The sequence below is a fragment of the Nelumbo nucifera genome, chromosome 3, assembly GCF_055504915.1.
Source record: "Nelumbo nucifera cultivar China Antique chromosome 3, China Antique-T2T, whole genome shotgun sequence".
NCBI classification, from domain to species: domain Eukaryota; kingdom Viridiplantae; phylum Streptophyta; class Magnoliopsida; order Proteales; family Nelumbonaceae; genus Nelumbo; species Nelumbo nucifera.
In genome coordinates, this window is record NC_142651.1 from 33019715 (window position 1) to 33037943 (window position 18229).

The window sequence follows — 18229 nt, forward strand, 5'->3', positions numbered from 1 at the left end:
ACGATCCACACGATCGTACGGGCCTGATACGGCCTACGGACCGTCGTGCCGGGCCGACGCGGCCCGAATTACACGTGCATGTGGAAACTTGACCTACTCCTAGTTCAAAACTCGTAGAACTTTCAAGAGCAGCTGCAGAAGATGGACGAAGTAGTAGAAGCCGAGCCCTCTCCCTTCTCTCAAACCAGCTCTAGCAGGACCCCTGAAGATTCCGTCTTCTACGCCATCTTTCCCGATTTCTCCATCCACTCCTCCAAAACCCTAAAACCCACCGCCACCTCCAACGCCTACGACTGCCTGAATCAACTCTCTTCTTCCTTCCCCTCTCTCCATGTCCAAGTCCTCGATGCAGTGTCCCCTTACCTCTCTGATTATATTTGGCAGCACGAGGCCTTTAATCTCTCTCTCTCCTCCATCCCCAAACCCAACTGTCTCTGCTCTTCCCAAATTCCTCATCTCCATGGGAAGGTCCGCTACGGCGATAACCTGGAAGATGAATGGTTCGTTGTCTTCCTCCTCTTCGAGATTACTCGCAGATTCCCCTCTGTTTCGGTTCGAGTGTGGGATACGGATGGAGAGTTTCTATTGATTGAAGCTGCTTACTCTTTACCTCGCTGGATAAAGCCTGAAAACAGTTCCAATCGGGTGTTCATTAGGCAGGGTGAGCTTCATATTGTACCAAAAGAACGGTTTCCTTCGAATCCGAGCTTGTACGATTCATTGAGGTTTCTGGCGACTGCTGGTGTGGAATCTCGGGCATCGGATTCTGTTCAATCCGTTTTGAGAAAACGGATTTCAGGTTATCCGGAAAGAGCCCGGGCAAATATGCATCAAGTCAGGGTTAGGGTTCCGGTCTCTGTGGCTCAGGTTCTGAAACATGAGCCTTGCTTGATTTCGTTGGCAGTTGAAGGTTTCTACGATCGCGACATTGATACAATGAAGTATGCTGCTCGGATGGAGAAATTTCTAAGTGGGGGAAGTGGAGAAGAACTTGTTCAGATATCCGTTCGAATGTCAAGAGCAATGTATGGGCAGCTGGTGCAGCAGACATTTCAGGCGCCCAAGTGGTACCCTATGCCGCCCAGGACCGATGCGTCTGCGTATATGGAAGCGGAACTGGGGATGAAGATAGCGTGTGGGTTCGAGATGATGTATCAGCAGAGACGTCGCAATGGATTGGAAGGGAAGGGGAGCACCTGGGATGTGTTCCTAAAGAGCCTAGAAAGTAGTGGGTACTTTGCAGGACTTCTTCCTGGATCAAAGGAGTATCGTAGACTAATGGAAAGTGCCCAAGAGTACTACCGAAATAGTTCAGCATTTTCTAGGACCAGGTATTTGCTTTGCGATTTATGTTTCTCTCTATACTTTAAAAGCCAAGGTCTAGGATCAGCGGCTATAGATCCTCTGTAGAGATCACTACGTTACAATATATCTTTTTTTTTGCTGTATATATTACAGGTCTCATACAGTAATCGAACAAATGAATTCAAATGGGCACGTGAGGTGTAAATTCAGTATATTGGAATCTTTAGTCTTAATTGCATAGCCTGTATGATTTAGCTGTGCAGATTCACTCTATTCTATCAATTCCCATGATAAAATAAATCGAAGTTGGTTCTTTTTCTACTACTTTTGGTTCAGATGATGGTCTATTCAACAAGGACCCTGATTTTGAGAGTATATATGTATGTTCTAAATTCTAATCGTCATCTTAGACTTGAAGAATAATGGATTTTCAGGACAGGGAGCCATTATTTTATACGGAACCTAATTCAGTCTTTAGCTAAGGATGTAGTAGCTACCTTTAACTGGGGTAGGAGATTAGTAAACGGGCTAGCTGATTATATGGCTAAACAGGGAATGCATAGAGAAAATTAGAGATCAATTGTTTTGGGCTCGGTTGTAATTACTGTTATTGAATTTATGGTGTCTGGATACCTATCCAGTAAACTTGTAATCTTTTTTCCTTGATCAATGGAATCAGTTGCTTATCAAAAAAAAGAAAAAGAAAGAAAGAAGAATGACAGAAGGTTGATTAATAGTTTCTGGTCTTGTCTTGTTGCATACTGAGTCGCGTGCTTGGTGATGAATGATGTGGTACATGCAAAAGTCTCTAAGAGGGTAATGGAATGAATGAACAGGACATTGGTTGGCATAATGAGAACAAACTTTCCGGATGTGTCTGTTGATGGAAGTTATTGCTATACAGGGTAGAATAGACAGGACTTGTGTAGATGATCCCACATAGTTGGGGTAAAACTTAGTTGAATATTTGAACACATCTGCTGGTTCATTTCTTGCTGCACAATAAAATTAAATGGATCCATTGAAGATTTTTTTTTTTTTTTTGTCAGAAATCAAATAAGTGGTATGGTTAGACCTACCTAGTCTGCAGTATCCTTTTTGGGGCACCAGTCCTGTTTTTAACTTCAGAAGAAAGTATGATAGAATATAAGTTGGACAGTTAGATTTTTTGATTGGTCATGTAGGTATGAATGCAACTTGAGTCAGGCTTGGAGTTGAGCATTTGGTAAATTTTGAATGGGTCCAAGTGTAAAGTCATTGACATTCTTTAAATCTGGTAACTCAACTTGCATCCCTACATGTAGGTTCATGCCTTGCATGAACTTGTGTGCTCATGTACTCAAATAGGGGGTGGGGGTAGGGATGCAAGGATGGTTTCATCAATTCTTAATGTCCAAGGTATTCCCCTGCCAAATGGGTTAAGCGTTAATTCAGACTTGTTATTTGGGGTTTCTAGTGGTAGTCAATTTGACTTGGATGTGCTTTTGGTTTTTCAGTGAAGATCAATTTTTCTTCTAGCTTGTCTAGGTGGTTTGATACTTTGATTTCCTATTTTGTTGTTTATGACAATCAGCTAAATTGTTATTCAGTTCTAATTTTTTATTTTTTATACAACTCAACAAATATTATCATTATTATTGTTGCAGTGAAATGATGAATGCTCCAGTGAAACGCATTGGTGAAATTCTTGCTTTACCCCATTCTGCTGATGACTTCAAGGGTGTAAGCCTTCCTCCTTCGGATGATGATTCTTGGCTCTACAGTGGAGAGGATGACCTAAACTCAGCTATTCTAGAGAGGCAGAAAGAAATGGAATTTTATGAATTAAACCGTAAGAAGAAGAATAAATCAAGTGATCAGCAGGAAGCTGGTTATTCTTCCAGCATGCAATTGGATGATTTTGATCTTGGTGATATAACAAGAAACATGAAAGCATTTGTTAACAAGGTCTCTAGTTATGAGGGAGCAGAGGTTCCTGAAAACAGGTATCATTCAACTTATTGTTGTTTCAGCCTTTTACAAATTATCTACAACCTGGCTTACAACACCGATAAGTGGTGTCTAACTTAGCATATGCAGAATCATCAATATAGGCTCTTTCATATATTATGCAATATGCTTATATGCCTCTAATATAATTTAGTTCACTTTGTGAGGATGTTATTACAAAGAATATACTTAAGTTCCTATTATTTGAAAATTGGTTAATATTGGTAATAAACTCTTGTCTAAATATGCAATACCTATTTAGATAATTATGTTGAAATACATATTTAGATAATTGCATGATTTAACTTTTATGGGTGGTTTAGATTTAGCCTATGGTTACTCTGCTTGAGATATGTTTTCCTAGCCTGCCCCTAGCTCATGGTTTTGATGAGATATATTACCGAGGTGATCCATTTCAGTTAGCAAAGAGTGAATTCTTCCCATAATTTTCTTCAGAAGTTCATCAACTCAGTAACTTTGGTTCTAGAATACTCTCTGATTTGTTTCCTTCCAAATGCACCAGGAAATAGCTGTGGTAATAGTACTCCAAATTCTCCATAACTTCCTTTTCCACTTAGTCCCCTCACCTTCCAGGAATACAAGTGACCTGTCATATTTTCTGGAAAGCACCATGAGAGATTGAGCAGGTTGCAGAAGTGAGTATGTATCTATCTCGCCACTGCACACTGCACAAATAAATGATAAGTAGATTCTCTGTCTCTCCTGCTGATTACACAAGTTTCTGATTGTATGCTTACACCTCTTCTGAGAAAATTTTCTCCAGCGAGACATCTGTCTAGCACCTACTGACCACATCAGAAATGCAACTCTGGGAGGGATGTTGATCAGCCGGACTTCCTTGTATGGGAAAGCTGTATTATGGTTACTGGTTAGCTGCTTGTAAAATGATTTGACAGAGAAATTCCTTGACTTCTCCCACCTCCAATTTTGTGTGTCCTCTTGATATGGATTTGTGCAGGCCCTTTTTTTTATAAGTATTTGGGCAGACCCTATTGAGTGGCCTGAACTGTGATGGTAGCTCCTCAATTTCCCAAGCATTCAAGTTCCTTCTTATGCCCCATTCATTTACCGGTAAATAAGAGGGGGAAAGCTGGTCAATGGGTATCTCTTTCCCATTAACCAACTTTACAGGGTTCTTTTTGCAATAAGTACTGGGCCCCATTCATTTACCCAGGTAAAACTTACCCATCTTCCAGGTGGGTAAGTAGCTTGCCCACCTGGGGGAAAAGTTTATAAAACATAATGTGACAAGTTTGTCCTTTTTAACATTAGCTTTTTATGGGTAGAATGGTCATTATATTACTTGGAAATCAAAAGAACATGGATAAGGGAACTTACCCAGGAAGCGTTTACCTGGGTAAGTGCACTTAACTGGGATAAGTGGGAAATTTGTAAACGAACGGGGCCATAATGTTGGGCATCAAGACACTACCCCATCTTAATAATCATATGAATCAAGCACTCCAGCATCTCTGTTTTCTGCAATAATGTATAAGGAGGGAAACCTCTCTATCAAGGCTCTGCCTTCACACAGCACATCTCTAATTGATTTTTTCCTCCTTACCCACTTTCAATTGAATACCTTGGAGAATTTATTGTGGAATTTTCCAATTCCTCTCCAAATTAAGTAGCCATAAGGACCCTCAACAATACTTGGATCCCAGTTGAAATTTCTAACCCCAAACTTCTCTGAAATGATCTGTCTCCAAAGATGTGGGGAATTTCTGCAATTTCTGTCGGGTTAGGGAATAAATGAATAATGATAGAAAGTAAGTGGGCAACTGAAATAGGATGCTCTTCAATAATGTTTTCTTAGCCCCACTGAGAGATATTTGCATTTCCTTGTTGTTAGCTTTCTACCCATCCTTTTTTGGTAGGCAAATGGGCTACAAAATGGGGGATGGCCTCTCCCCCGAACCCCAAGACTCCCCAACCCTGGGTGAAATCTGGGTTCAATCTCAAGTCCCCGCTATGAACCTGCCAGTGACCTTTACCAGAAAGCTAGCTGGCACCTTTTCTTTCTACCCATCATTTCAATCATTGGGTTCCATATACTCTCTGCCGTGCACTTGGGTTCATATAACCAACCCTATATGGTTGAGGCAAGGCTTTTGTTGAGATGTGTTTTTGAATTTGTATTATCACTGAAGATCTGCATGTCTTGTAACTTCAAAGCTTGGAGCCTTCCAGTGTCTTTCTGTTTAGCTTTTGTGGATTAACAGTTGAGCACAAAATTTGATGTACTTTTCTTTTTATCCTTTTAAAGCAACTTAAAAGCAGTAGATCTGAATGTGGAACGCTTCATTAAAGATATGGAATTAGCAATACGATGTGCCAGTTCTGAACAAATGAACATCGAAGAAGGATCATCATCTGATATGGACTTTGGTAATTCCTACATCCTTGTCATAGAAACTTTTTTGATTAAAGCCTTTTGATCGTATAGTTATAAAGTTATCACTTCTTAGCATTTGATAACATATTATGTCTTATATCTATATCTAAATTATTTAGAGGAAAGAGGGAAACCAAGGGTCCTGAGGTCCTCTACCCCCCACCCCCCCCAAAAAAAAAAAAAAAAGTCAATGTTTGTAACTTCTTCCCTCCCCCATTAAATATCTCCTTTCCTCTTAAATCTCTATAAATCCCTTTTGACTATCTCTAATAAAGCAGGGAGTATAAATTAGATGGGTTGGACTGGTTTAAGGGCCAACCCAAGACCAAACATGAACTTTGACCTCGACCTGGACCCAGAAGAGAAGTCAAAACCCAAATTTCTGTTCAACTCTATGCATTGCATGGGTTTACTTTCTAATAATATTAAATGTCAATACTGTGCTTTGTTGTTTGGTATTGAGTATTCTCTAGCATAGGTTGTAAATATGTGTATGGTGCATCTTATCTGTAACATTTTACATAAATGCATGCAGAAAACCACAAGAATGTTCTTTAATTATTAAATATATCTAAGAATACATCCTGTAATTTTAGCTCCTTATTATTAGAAAGCTTTATTATTTGTTTTTCCTGAATAATTAGATTTTTTTTTCCATATTTGTTAGAAGTATGCTTTTTGGTATTCTTTCCCCCAGAAAAGGAAAAAAAGTGATTACTTGTAGTGTTATACTCAGATTTACAACAAAAAACTTATTCACCATGTATAACAATGACTAATATTTACTATATGAGTGGCCTTGACTTTCTTGAGAATTAAAATCTTAAATGTATTAGCATCCATCTGACGTCCATATAATTACATGGGCATACTTATGTTGTATTCAGAATCTGAGTTGTACTTCTTTTCCTTCATATTTCATGAGCTAGTTATTATTAAATGGTTTCGTGCAGATGACTCTGAAGATGAGAGTGATATTGAGAATCCTCCTGAGGATAATGGGGGTAGAGAAGATGCATTTATGTCTTCCTACTCTGCTGCTCTAAATGACGAACTGAAGTCCACCACTCTCAAGAAAAGTTTCATTCGCACAAATGAACAATCTTCCAAGAATATTGAGGTTTCTGTTATTTTTTTTTCTGCTTTTTGGATTTGAATGTGGCAATTTTTTTCGCTGCCTTATATTTCATAAAGAAATCTGCTTCTTCATTCTCCCCTTTCTAGAGGATACCTATGTGTTAAATAGATCTAATCCATGACTTCAATGAAGAATATGCTTGATATTGCCCAAAGCCTCCATGGACTCTCCGCTTTTATAGGTGTTCAAGGGCAAAATTGAAGTGCCATATTACTTGCAGGGGCAGGGGTATTGATGTAGGACCACTTGCTTTGATACCAATTGATGTAGGACGTGAATGACCAAGAGATGTGTTTAGGAGTGTTGGAGATGATTTTAGGACTAAAGACAGGGATTGGTTAGGTTAAGAAAGGTTGCAAGGCTTAATTGCAATAATTGTAGATTTTTTCAAAATTGTAAAAAGATTTGAATTTGGAGAAAATAGGTCAAAGGTTAGTGTTTTTCATTGAAATTTTGTATGTGGATTTGTCCTAGATGGCTGTAAGTAGGGCTGTAAACTTCCCAATCAAAGTATCAAACACACATTGACTGTTTCAGCCCCCTTTTTGTTAATGTTGTTCATTCATCCATCCTAAAAAAGATATTTTTAATATATGATTAAAATTATAAAATCATTTTTTTGTAGGGATTAAGAATTTAAGACCCTAACATGGACTCATTTGGGCTTGCCTGAAGGAGTTTGGTACAGAGATGGATTGTAGAATTAGGAATGAAAGATATTTAACATCATATTTGCTATTTGAAATAATGCAATTGGGTAAGAAATAAAGAAATTTAAAGTTTAACATGATTGAATATGTTTTATATGCTATTTTTATTTTTACTTTTTGCATTTTTGCTTTGAATATGCTTTATATGTTATGTTTATGAGCTTTGTTTTAGCTAATAGGCTTTTTAAAACTTTACTTTAAAATTAAAGTTTGATATATATTTTTATCAATGCTTGATATTTTTAATAGATACTTCTTTTAATGTTTTCTTAATTTATTTTGAAATTTGTACTTTTTTTTCATTTTTCGATTTTTTAAATCTTGTGCCTTACTTTAGAAAGGTGTGTACCTCACCTTGCACCTTGCACCTTGCATCTTGGGTGCAAAATTCCCTTTGTGCTTGTTTTGCATCTTACGCTTTTAAAACATTGGTTAGCTTTCTTTAAAAGGATTTTGCTAACTGAAATTCACCAAAAAAAAAAAAACGGATTTTGCTAACTGAATCTTTAAGTGGCCCCCCAATATCGCAAAATGGTCAGAGCCTGTTGGGATTCTTTCATCATCAGCTCTCCACAATACAATTTTCAGCATTCTTTATTGTTCTTTGAATTGCAATTTTGAACTAAGGGTTAGTATTACTTGAGGAAGGCTGACATGGGCCAGGGTGAGAGGATGCAAACACATCTCCAATCTGCAATGTCACCATATCTTATCATTACTTGGTTTGGGCACATCATCACTTTTTGATAGATCATCCAGTTAATTGAGCTGCTTTGAAGAGCTTCTTTTAATCAATCAAAAAAATGTTGTTGCAATTTCAGCACATATAGAGAATGAAAGTCTTTGACCATGGTGAAGTGCTGAAGTCTCAGTTTGGTAGGATCACTAGTCATTTTGTCCAAATGCACTTAAATGTTGTTGCCACTACAGCTTCCATAAGATCCACTTATACCAGGTGATGATCATTCCTTGAGAGAGCAGCCATTGAAGTTGATCTTCACTGCTAATTGTTGACAAGGAGGCTCTTTAGATTTTTTTTTTCCGTTTTTATTTCACGTTTTATTTTACTTGTTTTGAAACGTCATAAATCTAAATTGAATAGGTTATTTCTGAAGTGATTTATGGCTCTTCAAGCCACATAGATGAAAACTAAACTCACTATATTTCTTTATATTGGCATTAAATAACCTGAATACTTTATAATAGTAAGGGTTTTAAAAAAAGCCCATTGATATGATCTAAAAAAGAAATGACGAATACAAAACTATGCCCTAATCAAATTCATTTGAATCTGATAAATCATATGATTCATGAACCAAATAGTAAGAGTTTTCCTTTAAGGTACCCTATTGTATAATTGAACCCTTGGGAATCACATACTTGAATTCTGAGCTGTGAAAAGCATTGCTCTGAAGTCCCCACCAATACCTAATTCCTTGGATTTCCCAAGGAACAGCTATCGAAATTAAGTTAATTGCCTTGGGATGGAAGGGATCATGTTGACCCCAAATGCTGTTCTGTCTGGCCCAAATTCTGTACAAAATTCCCCGGTTATCAAACACACTGACATGGCTGGTTTTCTGCATTACTAGTTGCTCCTTCAGTGCCTGTTCGCCGGAGTTCAATACTTACATTGCATGCAAGGACGATTGTCGATTACTATGGACATCTTTATGTATATTATAACTGACATTAAACAGTGTGGAATGGTAAAACAGGATTCATGTAGCCGATCCCATATAGTTGTGATAAGGCTTAGATGATGATGATGATGTATGATGAAATCTCATGCCCGTTTGATGTACATTGAGTGTCTATTAGATTGCTTTATTGTTACACAATGGTGATATATTTCATGTCCTCAACTGCAGGGAACGTCAAATTCAATGGAGGACATGGATGAAGAATTTAGTCCTATTGATGTGGATGTGAATCTTGTGAAAAGTGTTTTGGATTCCTTCTCCTCTCAACAAGGTCTACCTGGTCCTGCTTCCAGTTTGCTTGGACTTATGGGTCTTCAGCTCCCTCAGGAAACACGAAAAGACAAATAGAATCATTTAATCATCCTATGCTTGTGAGTTGTACCATTTTACCATTCAAGGTTTTCATGCTTCATGTGAGGTGATCTTTCAGCTCCAGTTTCCTTGTCTGTATTTGTAGTAGTAAATGTGACTATTACATGTCTCTTTGCACAAGAATGTATAATGTTACTTTATACTGTAAATATATTATTAAATGTCCTGAGCCTGCTAGGTAAATAGACGGTGGTGAGAGCTATCAGTTAATAGTGGCTTCCAAGCCACTCTAACTCAACAAATGAATCAGATCATCAAATGAGCCATCACCGAAACCGTGCCTTCTTAAATTTGACCATTGTTATCCTGATTTTGTTTGTCAAAACAAAATCAACTTCCACATCAGCAAGGCAAAACAAAATTACTTTTCTGATGTGGCGGTTTTTTTGGTTTAGAAAACAAGGGGTTTTAAAGTAAAAATCACGTTTAAAAAACTAATATAAAGGTCATGCAAATTACAGTCATTTGATTTGTTAATTATCTTTTTAGTTTCTAATTCAAAACACTTCATTCACAATGTGACCTTTTCTGTTGCCTTGGTGCAAACAAAGGAGAAATTGAGGAGGATGTCACCCATAGAATTAGAGCAGGATGGTCAAAATGGAGGGGTGCATATGCAGTCTTACGTGATAGGCAAACTATCACTTGACTAAAAGGAAAATTCTAGAAAATAGTTGTAAGGCCAGCTATGTTGTAGGGAGCAGTGCGTTAAGAAACAGCATATTGGCTTCCCTGCATGGGTTGGAATCCTGCTGCCAAGTTAATTAAACTTATTGGATACCGATCAAAAAGAAACAGCATGTCATAAAAATGAGTGTGGAAGAAATGCAAATACTTAAAGATGAGTGACAAGACTGGTAAGGGAAGGATTAGAGTTGAAGTCATATGAAGGAACCTAGAAGTAGCTCCAATAGGTGTTAAAATGAGAGAAAGTAGATTGAGATGACTTGGTCATGTTCATAGAACACCATCTACAGCACCTGTTAGAAAAAATGATCTGTTACAAGTTGAAGGGGTTAGAAGAGCTAGGGGCAGGCTGAAAAGGAATTGGGTGGAAGTAATGAGAAAAGATTTAAACACCCATAATTTAACGATGGGTATAGCACTGAACCGAATGGAATGGAAAAACAGGACATGTACCCCATATAGTTGGGACAAGGCTTAGATGCTGGCGATAATTACTATTGAGTTATTTGATTGTGCTGTAGGTGTGCTAAAATGGTGGGTCCTAATCCCTTTTGGCATGGCGGCATAATAGTTTATACCAAATTCTCCTAAAAAGATATTTTTCCTAAGTTATTGTTTAGAATGTTCTACAAAGTCACATTTATGGGGAAAGGACCTAAGATAAATGGGTTTGGAATAGTGGATGAAGAATGATGGGGGAAGGCTTGGGAGGAAGGTGAAGGGGGAGAGGAAGGAAGAGTGGATGAAGAATGATGGGGGGAGTTGCAAAGCAGTGGTTGGTGAGGGGGAAAGCTTTTGAGGAGTTGTGGAAGTCTCGGGTTTGAAGGGGGGGAGGTATTTTTGTTGCCCTCAAGGTTGCGCTTAATGCCAGCCTTTTTCCGGTTCTGGAAGTTTATAGCCTGGTTTTTGTAGTGCAATTTGTACAGAGACTCAAGTTGTGGGCCGAGGGTTTTGTTCTGATTAAGTTTTTTGTTGTTATTGGTTTTGTATGGGTTGGGCTGGTGTGCGGATCTGGTTTTGTTTTTGAAGTATAAGTGGCCTTTTTGTGTTTTTGTATGGTGATTCCTTATCACCATTAGACCTGTTCATGGGCCGGGCCGGGCCGGGCTTTCATTCTGTATTAACAGATTTTTCTAAGGCCTGAGCCCAAGCCCGGCCCGACCATCGGGCCTACAACTTGGGCCCGAGCCCGGCTCTCGTAAAAGGCCCGAAGCTCGGGCCTGGGCCCGAGCCCGAAATTTATCCCATGCTGTTACTACTGCTGAATAGAGAGTGAGTGAGAGAAATTATAAAGAAAAAAATAAAAAAATGTATATATTAAATTATAAATATATATATTTCAATAAATATTATATTATTTATATATTTTATATAATATATAAAATACATATTATGTATTTTATAAAATATATAATGCTGAGTCGGGCCGGGCTTTTTTGACAAATCCTGAGCCCGGCCCGTAACACAGTCGGGCTTACTATGTTAGGCCCGAGGTCAGCCTACGGGCCTAATTACATGACCAAGCCCGACCGGGGTGCGGGTCGGGCCAGGCCATCGGGCTACCCGACCCATGAACAGGTCTAATCACCATATTGGATTGATGTATTTCTTTTTCTTTTAATAACAATTTTATTTTATCTTTAAAAAAAAGGGTTTGGACTATTTCTTGGTCAGGTGTTTTTCTCTGTCAAGAAATTCTGTATTAGAGAATTGATGGTGCGCGATCTAGCTACTCCTAGCTGGAGGGCGATCCAAACTCCAATTGGGCGGCGAGTTGGATCAATTTGCAAAACAGTGGATCAGAGAACCCGGGGTAGCTAACCCGGTGAGGTCGCTTCGATGCTTAAGTCAGTACTTATGCTGTGAATGCGAGCTGAATGCTTGAGAGATTGAGTGCTAGTGAGTAGAATAATCGCACGTACCCTGTGTCATTGGGGTTGGTGCCTTTATATAGGCATTGTTTGGTGTAGGCTTCATGCACCGCATTCGAGATTAACCGCTATGCATGTTGACCATCCTCCGGAACATTCGGTATGCGGGCCAACTTCAGAGAAATCTGGGAGCGTCGGGGTATGCATGTCGAATTTGTTGGCGATCACATCTCGCAAGTCACCGCCTGGTCCTCAGTTAGGTTGGCAAGCCCTCGAGAGAGGTCGCGCCTTGCGTCGAGGTCACTTCGGCCGGTGACGAGGTGCTACAGGTCGTCCCTAAACGAGGTGTTGCAAGCCGACCTAAGTTGTGATTGAGGTTGTCAGGTCAACGATAAAGGCAGGTTGCCAAGTCGGGGCGAAGACGAACTACGATCTGGGACTCCAAATCATCACTTAGGTGGCATCTGGGTGTTGCCCAACTGTTTTGGGATGCCATGTTGTCACAGGTGACTCCTTCGTCGCGCCATCAAGCACCTACAGTGAGCCATCCGAGTGCCAACCGCGTGCCTTCATGGTGTCAACATGTGTGTCATGGGTGGGCTTTGCTTGTATTTTGTAAGGGGGACCGCCAATGGCGTTATTGTAATTACTTAGTATGCTTTTCCATCATTTTGATGTTTCCTATTGTCACTCCCCCAAAAGCTTAACGTACTCTTTGAGGGGAGGTAGGTAGTCGAGTGAGCTCATAAGCGTGTAAAGGTTAAGCACGAGATCCCCTCGACACTGTACTGTGTGCTTGTGCTTACCACTGATTAATGCAATACAAGTAGCCTTTTGCTAATTCGTGTGCCATCTTGTTGCCTTTGTGTGTGTGTTTGTTTTGTTTCGTAGGCTTACTCGCCCATTTCGAGTGCCACACGGGGCCCCAACGATTACCCCGTGACAGTTGGTATCAGAGCAGGTGCTCCTACAAATACTCTGGACCGTCTTCGTCCCTACATCAACCCAATGAAGAGCAATCGGGGCGTTTCCGATGACACACCACATGGGCGGATTCAAGCCCACGACACTGACGAAGCTCCACTTGACAAACCTACCAAGACACAAGCCCCAAAGGGGCGTACAACCAAAGCTAGCAAGCACAACAAATCAGTCGACCAACTAGCTACCGTGGACATGCGCCTCCTACGTTGCGAGGTGATAGTGGGAGAAACCCGAGATCGGGTTGATGAACTCCACCTCAACCTAGAGACGGTTGAGAATGCAGTGGTGGAACTAGAAGGACGTTTCAATGGCGCCTTCAGAGACATGCACACCACCATACAGAATTTGGGAGTTGGGCCTTCCCAAAGCAGCCTACAGGGCTTGCTAGACAGATTTCAAGCGCAATTGGATGAGATGAGAGATGAGATGACTCTCCTAAAGAGGGCAGTGGCCAACACACCAAGCACTCCCTCCACCCTAGCTTCCATGAACATCAAGATCCGAGAGCCAACACCTTACTCGGGTGCCCGGGATGCTAGGGAGCTTGACAACTTCTTGTGGCAATTGGAGCAATATTTCTCTGCCACTGGCATCATTGACAACCAAACTCAGGTACGTACAACTGCTATGTATTTGACTGATATCGCAATGTTATGATGGCGTAGGTGTTGCCAAGACATTGAACGTGGAACCTGTACCATCGACACTTGGGTTGGATTCAAGCGTGAGATCAAGCGGCAGTTCTACCCAGAAAACGTGGAGTACTTGGCGCGCCGAAGAATGAAGAATCTTAGACATCAAGAATCACTACATGACTATGTCAAGGAGTTTTCGGCCTTGACGCTGGAGATCACTGACATGTCAGACAAGGATCTTCTGTTCAATTTTATGGACGGTCTCAGGCCATGGGCTGAGCTCGAACTCCAACGACGTGGGGTTGAGGACCTCGCCACCGCCATGGCCATAGTTGAACAGCTTGTTGATTTGAGAACACCTAAGGAAGATGTGCAAAGACCATCCAGCCTAGGTACCATGAGTTTGAGTGGGGGAGATCCACAATCAACCCCTACAAAGGAGAAGCCAGTGCCCGCGAACAAGCCCTACACTTACCAACAAGGGAAGAAGCCACAAGGAGGCCCAAGCTACCAGGGCCACCAATCCACTAGGAGACCTCCTCCTGCGCCGTGTTACCTTTGCAACGGGAAGCATTGGACGAGTGACTGTCCAACCCAAAAGAAAATAACTGCCCTCATCGCCAAACTCAGCGATAGTGAAGAGAGTGATGAGGAGAAACCCACAGCGGCGCCCAGAGTAGGCGCCCTCCAACTCATTAATGCCATGGTCAAGAAAGAGGCCACATCAAAGCGGCCCACCAAAGCCCACAAGGGGCTGAGTTATGTAGACATCACCCTCAGCGGGAGGCCGACCCAAGCCTTGGTGGACACTGGGCCACCCATAACTTCATTTCGCTTGCGGAGGCAAAGCGACTCGGCTTGACCACCACCAAACAAACTGGGTGGGTCAAGGCTGTCAACTCCGGGGCCAAAGCAGTAGAGGGCACGGCCCGTGGAGTAGAACTCCGAGTTGGACCATGGAAAGGACCCATCAATCTATCTGTGGTTCCCTTGGATGATTTTCAGGTGGTTCTTGGAGTGGAGTTCCTCAAGCAGGCGGAAGCAGCACTTATGCCACACATCAACAGTTTGCTTATTCTGGACGAACACTCCCCTTGCATGGTTCCTGTCTCATCAGCCTTGCATATACTTGGGAAGCAGCTTTCAGCCTTGCAGTTGTACCAAGAAACTATCAACCATGAAGACAGCTATGCGTCAACAAGGAAGAACCCCTGTCAAGTACCTCTCATCGACACTGGAACTGGTTGGGAAGTCGTCACCAGGAAGAAGTCACCCCCAAGACAGTTCCATTTTCAGCGCCAACAACAATGCCAGCGCCCAAGTCAACACCAGCAGCAGCATCAGCTTCAGCGCCAATCACATCAGCAGAAGTCGACTTCGCAGCAGAAGCCACAAGTGCCCGCAACTGGTGGGCCCAACAGAAGAAGACCCAAGGCCGTGTCAAACCTTGCCCACATCTACTACCACAACCACCGGGGAGAGCGAGTGCCACCCAAGCCATCTAGGGACCACATTCACATCATCCCTAAGGCTAGTTCCCGTAGTAGCTCGGTGAGATACCCTTGGGGAAAAATGCATGGGAATCCACACCTTAATAATCCAAAACACCATTTTGATCCTTACTTGGCCCAAACCTACCCCTTAGCCAAACAGAACCAGCCACTAACATACCTTGAGGCTGCCAGGAAAGGACTTAGCCATAGGAAACCCCAACAGAATGAGCCAACCCGACCATGCCACCAAAATATACACCTCGGCCTTGGACGACAGTCGGTTCGGGGAGCAGCAGAAGAACCCTCCTTCCGCAACAGTGACTCTAAGGGACCAGCCGAAGCCGATCTCCGAGGACGTAGATCGAATTGAGTGGGGGAGAATGTCACAGGTGACTCCTTCGTCGCGCCATCAAGCACCTACAGTGAGCCATCCGAGTGCCAACCGCGTGCCTTCATGGTGTCAACATGTGTGTCATGGGTGGGCTTTGCTTGTATTTTGTAAGGGGGACCGCCAATGGCGTTATTGTAATTACTTAGTATGCTTTTCCATCATTTTGATGTTTCCTATTGTCACTCCCCCAAAAGCTTAACGTACTCTTTGAGGGGAGGTAAGTAGTCGAGTGAGCTCATAAGCGTGTAAAGGTTAAGCACGAGATCCCCTCGACACTGTACTGTGTGCTTGTGCTTACCACTGATTAATGCAATACAAGTAGCCTTTTGCTAATTCGTGTGCCATCTTGTTGCCTTTGTGTGTGTGTTTGCTTTGTTTCGTAGGCTTACTCGCCCATTTCGAGTGCCGCACGGGGCCCCAACGATTACCCCGTGACAATGTGTCATGAGGTTATTAAAGGACCAAATCCGCCCTCATCAAGAATGATGGAATAGAAGACGGTTTCTTTTTGATCATCTGTTGGGTTGTATTAAAAAAATTGGAAACTCAATATTAGGGCTGTTCATAAGAAGACCCAACCAGACCAACCCGGACCGACCCAACCCGAGTTGGTCAGGTTTTCTTCAGCACCGGTCGGTTTCGGGTTATAAAAAATCATAAGTTTTGGTTTTCATGTGTGAAAACTGAAACCGACCCAAACAAAACCGACTTAGTAGTTAGTTCCTAGTTAGTAGTTACAACCTACTTAGTTCCTACTTAACTAAGTTGTCTCTATCCTAGTTACAACCTACTTAACTAAGTTGTCTCTATCCTAGTTACAACCTACTTAACTAAGTTGTCTCTCAAACTCTGCTCCCTCCACAACTGGATCCATGGATGGGATACAAAACATTAAAGAAATGCTGGTTTCCTTTGGAAATGTAGAGCCAGAAATGAACACTTGAACAGCAATCAAGTCACTACTAAGTAGAGCCGAAACCGACCCAAACCAATCAGGTCGGTTTTTCTTAACACAGGGTCGGTTTTGGTGTTAATTTCAGGTAACCTGACCAGATCGGATTTGAAAAAACATCAGTAAACCGATCAACCCGACCCATGAACAGCCCTACTCAATAAGTCAATATCCTATCTTGGTTTGAACTGTTCCTGTGGAGGGTCTTATAGGTTGCAGAGAAAATTAGCTAATCTGGGGATTACTCGTGAGAAAGTTTGCCCAATGTGTCAAAACTGAAAGTCAGGGTGAATCTAATTTCCATTGGTTCTGTTCCTGTCTTTTAGCTTGGGCAATCCCATTTGCTAGCCTGCGGTGCATCAGGTGGGAAGATTACGAGGTTTCAAGTGTTATTATTCAATTTATGAGAAACTTGAACAGACACCCAGAAAAATGTATTCTTATATGGCTTGTTGTTTCTTCTTATTATATATATGGTATGCCAGAAATGGTTTGATATTTCAGAATGTGAGGAGATGTGGAGTGGATTCTTCAAAAATGATCAGATGTTCAGTGGATGGCTCAACATACAAAGGAGCTGAGTGAGTCTTCTTCAACTAATTATTTATATCTGCAAATAATTTTTACCATAGTGTATCAACAAAAAACGTATATATTATTTGTTGTGATGATGGTATTTATTGTAAATGACTTGCTCTTTTTGGTGTAGTGGTTAGTTCTAATTTAGTTTTTGTTTTTTTGCTGATACAGATGCATTATTGCTGATAAAAAATGGGACTTTGGAAGTAGAACTTTTGGCAATATATGATGCAGTTCAGATAACATGGGGGTAAAATGTGGAAAATAAATTGTAGAATCAGATTCGCTATTAGCATTTCAAGCTCTTAATGGTTCTGAATAGAGTTGCTCATGCGGTTGCTCAAAGTCCAAGGTTTTTGGTTCTGTCTCTTTGGTGGGATGTGTCAATCTGTTTGGCTTCTATTAACTTTGTAAACTCCCGTTTCTGGTTAGTTAATATTATGGCATATTTGTCTAGGCTCTTATCCGTTGGATTTATATGGGATTCGAAGACATAACAATTCTGAGGTCTCTTTGATAGAGGACTTTTGATCTGAATTAACCGTCTCTAATCTTTGCTCAAGGCTCAGTTTGGCAGTACAAATACATACAAAATAATATAAAATGTAAGGTTTTGCACTCTACATATTTGTATTTATACTCCCAAACTGAGCCCAAATATTCAATGGAGAGCGAAGAAAGTGGCTCTTGTATTAGCTGATGAGACCAATTATTTTTATTACTTGTTACTATTCCCGAGGATTTGAAATTTGAAGGGAAGAATAAGAAAAATCCAAGAGTGGCTATTCTAGGAAAACCCCTCAGCTATAAAATGAATATAATTTTGATTGGTTTCTTTCCAAGTAGCTTTATTAGTTACGTCTCGATTGATATGGCTTAGGACTATCATACATGGTTTCGTACCCAGCTGCATCATCCTACATTAGAAACCAAATAAGCTTATTCAACATTTTTTTTTCATCCTACATCAGATACCAAATAATAATTCTCAAATTTTCAAACAT

At 41.0% G+C, this 18229-nt stretch overlaps 1 protein-coding gene across 6 annotated transcripts; it reads left to right on the forward strand.

The window, feature by feature from the left end:
* Positions 1-115: 115 nt before the first annotated feature.
* LOC104591976 (suppressor-like protein) lies at positions 116-17689 on the forward strand. 6 transcript variants are annotated; one of them, XM_088899690.1, is made up of 7 exons: positions 117-1331; positions 2952-3290; positions 5582-5703; positions 6664-6830; positions 9430-9679; positions 17132-17227; positions 17397-17689. In XM_088899690.1, exons 1-5 carry the CDS (start codon positions 142-144, stop codon positions 9607-9609), a joined length of 1998 nt encoding a protein of 665 aa, XP_088755816.1. In that variant the 5' UTR covers positions 117-141; the 3' UTR covers positions 9610-9679; positions 17132-17227; positions 17397-17689. The 6 variants fall into 6 exon arrangements, with proteins under 6 accessions (XP_088755819.1, XP_088755816.1, XP_088755817.1 ...); XM_088899691.1 differs by having other exon boundaries at positions 17151-17227; XM_088899689.1 differs by having other exon boundaries at positions 9430-9632.
* Positions 17690-18229: the final 540 nt, after the last annotated feature.

Bases quoted from the DNA above. Each gene is read 5' to 3' on its own strand.
- LOC104591976 (XM_088899688.1), top strand. From the start codon at position 142: ATGGACGAAGTAGTAGAAGCCGAGCCCTCTCCCTTCTCTCAAACCAGC. The intron at 1,332-2,951 runs GTATTTGCTTTG...TTATTGTTGCAG, and splicing joins TCAGCATTTTCTAGGACCAG to TGAAATGATGAATGCTCCAG. The intron at 5,704-6,663 runs GTAATTCCTACA...GGTTTCGTGCAG, and splicing joins ATCATCTGATATGGACTTTG to ATGACTCTGAAGATGAGAGT.